The 4039-nt window shown below is 49.9% G+C and overlaps 1 protein-coding gene across 1 annotated transcript in view; it reads left to right on the plus strand.

The window, feature by feature from the left end:
• The window catches only part of LOC122540121 (basic proline-rich protein-like), a 48431-nt gene extending 46125 nt beyond the window's left edge, over window positions 1-2306 (plus strand). Inside the window, exons 3-4 of the mRNA XM_043675430.1 lie at window positions 1155-1257; window positions 1812-2306. Of these exons, the coding sequence (XP_043531365.1) occupies window positions 1812-2306 (495 nt within the window). The 5' untranslated portion in view covers window positions 1155-1257. The remainder of the gene's footprint in view (window positions 1-1154; window positions 1258-1811) is intronic.
• The last annotated feature ends 1733 nt before the right edge of the window (window positions 2307-4039 follow it).

Here is a 4039-nt window from a genome sequence, read left to right on the forward strand (position 1 = left end):
CATTTAAGAGGCATTTGGATGGGTATATGAATAGGAAGGGTTTGGAGGGATATGGGCCGGGTGCTGGCAGGTGGGACTAGATTGTGTTGGGATATCTGGTCAGCATGGACGGGTTGGACCGAAGGGTCTGTTTCCATGCTGTACATCTCTCTATGACTCTCTCTCTCCCATGATGTATCCTATTGAATGGTGGAACAGACTCTCAGGACCTGAATGGCCTACTCCTATTCCTGTGTATTTGGGTGATCAGGAGGTTGTGAAAGTCTGGGCTGTGAACATAATCCTGTTAAACCTTCTCCAAGTATGCGCCAATAACCTCTCCAGTCCAGTCCTTCACCACTAACTGTTCCAGCTGAATCCTCTCTCTCCTCCCTCTGAGAGGCATTTGGAATGTTCCCAGTATTATGATTACTATCTAAATGCAGGGCAGTGTTAATCTGATCACATCTTTATCTTTTTGGTCCTGTTATCTGTGTTGCTCTCTGAAGTTGCTGTTGTAAACTGGAGCCTGGATGGTGGGGGTTGACACTTCAGAACCACCCCACAGGATGTGTCCCACAGCTCCCCAGGGGCTTGTAAGTAAGTTTTATGACCTGGCTATAGCACCCAAAAGGCAGATTGATCCGAATGAGCCAAGGAGCTGCAGAGTTGGCTGGTGTCCTGGCCAGAGGCACTCCGACTCTGTAAAACCTGGTTATTATCGCACTTAGCGTAATAACACAGCTGTGTCTGTGTCAACTAACAAATGGAACTGGGGCAATGAACAACTGAGATGACAAATCACTTCCTGGAGCGCTCCCAATTCCACCAAAACGGAACAGACCCCTCACCCAGTTCCAGCTTTGAAGTTGTTCTCTCGCTAATGTGTGCTGTAAAACATTTTCTTTAGGCTACAATCAGTTTTTGGGGATTAATGTTGCCTTTTGCCTCTGTGACCTCTGACCAATGTATTGAACTGTGTTTATGGTCTCCCTTGTTTTCTGGTGTCCCTGTAATTTATTGAGCTGGACACTGAAGTCCCCACAGCTTTGAGTGGCTGCAGTAGTGGGTGATTGCCTGTGTGTCCCTCTCCCTCTCCCTCTCCCTCTCCCTCTCCCTCTCCCTCTCCCTCTGTGTGTCTCGCTCACATATGCACACCTCTGTGTCTCTCCCAGTTGTCACTGTGCCAGTCCCTGGGTGCCTTGCTTCAGGAAGGTGATCATCGCTGACATTCGGCATCTTTCGCTTCAAATTCTTTTTGAAGCGAATTGGTGTGAGGTAAGTCCCAAACCCAGGGCTTTGTCAGAACGGGGCAGGTTTTCAGGAGAGGTACTGAGCATCGTTTAAGGCAAAAGACCGCAAAGAATTTCGACAAAGTGAATTGGACAATCTGCCACTTTGTACCTTAGTAATTGGGACGGGTGAAGTTAACATCATTGAATATTTTTGAAAGGATTGTATTTAATGCAGTTAGTGAGTGAATTTCCCTCAATGTTGCTCTTACAAAGGAAGAGGATAATTAGGTGCAAAGTTAAGGTAAAAACATGATTGTGGCACAGAACAGTTAACTTTGAGAAATGAGACAAATGCATTGGGCTAAATGGTCCATTTATTAGCTGTGACTTGGTTTAAGTTTGTTTCATTGTTGTGGCACAGGGAAAGCCATATCTCAGTTCCACAACGTTTGGAGCTTCCTCCCAGCCAGTGATGAGAACTTCATGTGCAGCTAGCTATCACCAGCAGCGGTGTGCTGACCTGACCGTCACTGCCTGGGTTTGATGGATAAATATTGAATAGCCCACTTGGGTTCATGGCCACTGCTTTTCTTTCAGATGCTGCTCCTGGGATCTCCTACGTCCACCTGGAGAACTGACCCTCCGGCAGTGCAGCACTATCTCGGCGCTGACCCTCCGGCCGTGCCCTGTCCCCTCGGCGCTGACCCGCCGGCAGCGCGGCACTCCCTCGGCGCTGACCCGCCGGCAGCGCGGCTCTCCCTCGCCACTGACCCTCCGGCTGTGCCCTGTCCCCTCGGCGCTGACCCACCGGCAGCGCAGCTCTCCCTCGGCACTGACCCTCCGGCCGTGCCCTGTCCCCTCGGCGCTGACCCGCCAGCAGCGCGGCTCTCACTCGGCAATGACCTTCTGGCCGTGCCCTGTCCCCTCGGCGCTGACCCGCCGGCAGCGCGGCTTTCCCTCGGCACTGACCCACCGGCCGTGCCCTGTTCCCTCGGCAATGACCTTCCGACCGTGCCCTGTCCCCTCGGCGCTGACCCGCCGGCAGCGCGGCTCTCCCTCAGCGCTGCCCCGCCGGGCTGCCTTGGAGTGTGAGCTGGAGTTTGAATGCTTGTTTCTGGTGTGAATTTGAGGCAATGTCATTTTGACAGGGCTCAGAGTGTTTGGCTGAAGGCATCTCGTGATTATATTCGTGAACATTTCGCCCTCAGTTACTCATTACACGTTCAAAGCTGTTTTGTGTCTCAGTAGAGTTTGTAGAATTCTAGTGTGGGGTCGCTGCATGAATATTGGCAAACATGCAGATGACACATGAAGGTGCCCTGCAGATTTTCCTGTTGACAGTGTCCATTAGCTAAACAAGGGAGGGGGAATTAAAGATGGCTTATTTATAGAAAGGAAGAACTACCAACTGTGAAGGGATGTAATTGTGCTCGGTTTGTGTTGCTATCAGATGTTTCCCCATGTGGAAGGGTAGTCCCCTGGGCTGGGAGTTTTAACTCTGTTCATTCACAAGAGTCCAGCCTCTCAAAGCTGCCTTTCTTCTGGCTAACACTGATGGAAGAATTATGAACAGGTCACTTACTGCCTGAATACTGGCAAACAGTTTATTCTGCGACAGTTCCTGAGCTCTTTAGGATTTACTGCAGCATTTCCTGGTCCCTCTGGGATCTCCTTTTCAGACTCACTGGTGAATTCAGTCAAAGTGCAGAGCACAGTGCCATCCCCAGGTGATGGCTGGTGTTGCAGGAAGGACCCAGCCTGGGAACGTGACTGCACATTTACAGACTGCTTCAGTTTTGTGGGAAGATTTCACACATTCACTAACTGTTTGTGTCCTTTCTCGTGAACTGGGACAACTCTGGAAACCTCAGAATGGCTGAATTATTACAGTGTGGCAGGAAGCTTTATGTTCCAGTCAATAGATGTGGAGCATGAAAGTCTGTGTTTCAGGCCAAAACCCTGCTCCTCTGATATTGTCTGACCTGCTGAGCTTTTCCAGCTCCCTATCAATTGATTCTGGCTTCCAGCATCGACAGTCCTTACTGTCTCCAAGCTTTGGCTCCCATCCTGTCTGCACCAACTCGGAGCATATTGACTTGGAGCCTATGTCCTGCCCTTAGCCCATAACCCTGCACATTTATTCTACTCCAGTGATCAGCCAATAATGCCTTGAATGACCCAGTTGAACCTGCCCCCAGGCAGCGCATTCCCAGACCCTAACCACCTGCTCTCTCTTTCCCCTCAGCTCGTATTTGCTTCTGTCGCAAATCACCAAGAACAGGGCGTACGACTTTACTCAGTTTCCAAGTGGGAGTGGTTTCTCCCCATCCACTCTGTCTGGATGCTTCAAGATTTTGAAAACCCCTCTATCCAATCTCCTGTCAGCCTTCCCTCTCCAAGGAGAACAGTCCCAACTTCTTCAATCTATCCTCATTGCTGCAGTTGCTTATTCCTGGAACCATCGTTTCTGCACTTCCTCCAATGTGTTCACCTCTTCCCTATAGTGGGGCCCCCAAAATTGTATCCAATACTGGAGCTGCGATCTCACTCGTGTCTTTATACACGTTCAGCGCCATCTCCCTGCAGTTATACTCTATGCCCCTGTTTCTGAAGTTTGGAATATTGTAGGTTTCATTGACGTCTCTATCTATATGACCTGCTGCCTAGAATGACTTATGCACAGATACCGGTCTCTCGGGCCCTGCACGCACTCGATCATGATATTTCCTTTTATTTTCGCTGGCTGTCCATGTCCTTTGCATCAAAATGTGCCATCTCACGTTCCTGTGTTAAACCTGATCAGCCATCTCTCTGCATGATTCACC

The sequence above is a fragment of the Chiloscyllium plagiosum genome, chromosome 34 (genome assembly GCF_004010195.1).
Source record: "Chiloscyllium plagiosum isolate BGI_BamShark_2017 chromosome 34, ASM401019v2, whole genome shotgun sequence".
Classification (NCBI taxonomy): Eukaryota; Metazoa; Chordata; class Chondrichthyes; order Orectolobiformes; family Hemiscylliidae; genus Chiloscyllium; species Chiloscyllium plagiosum.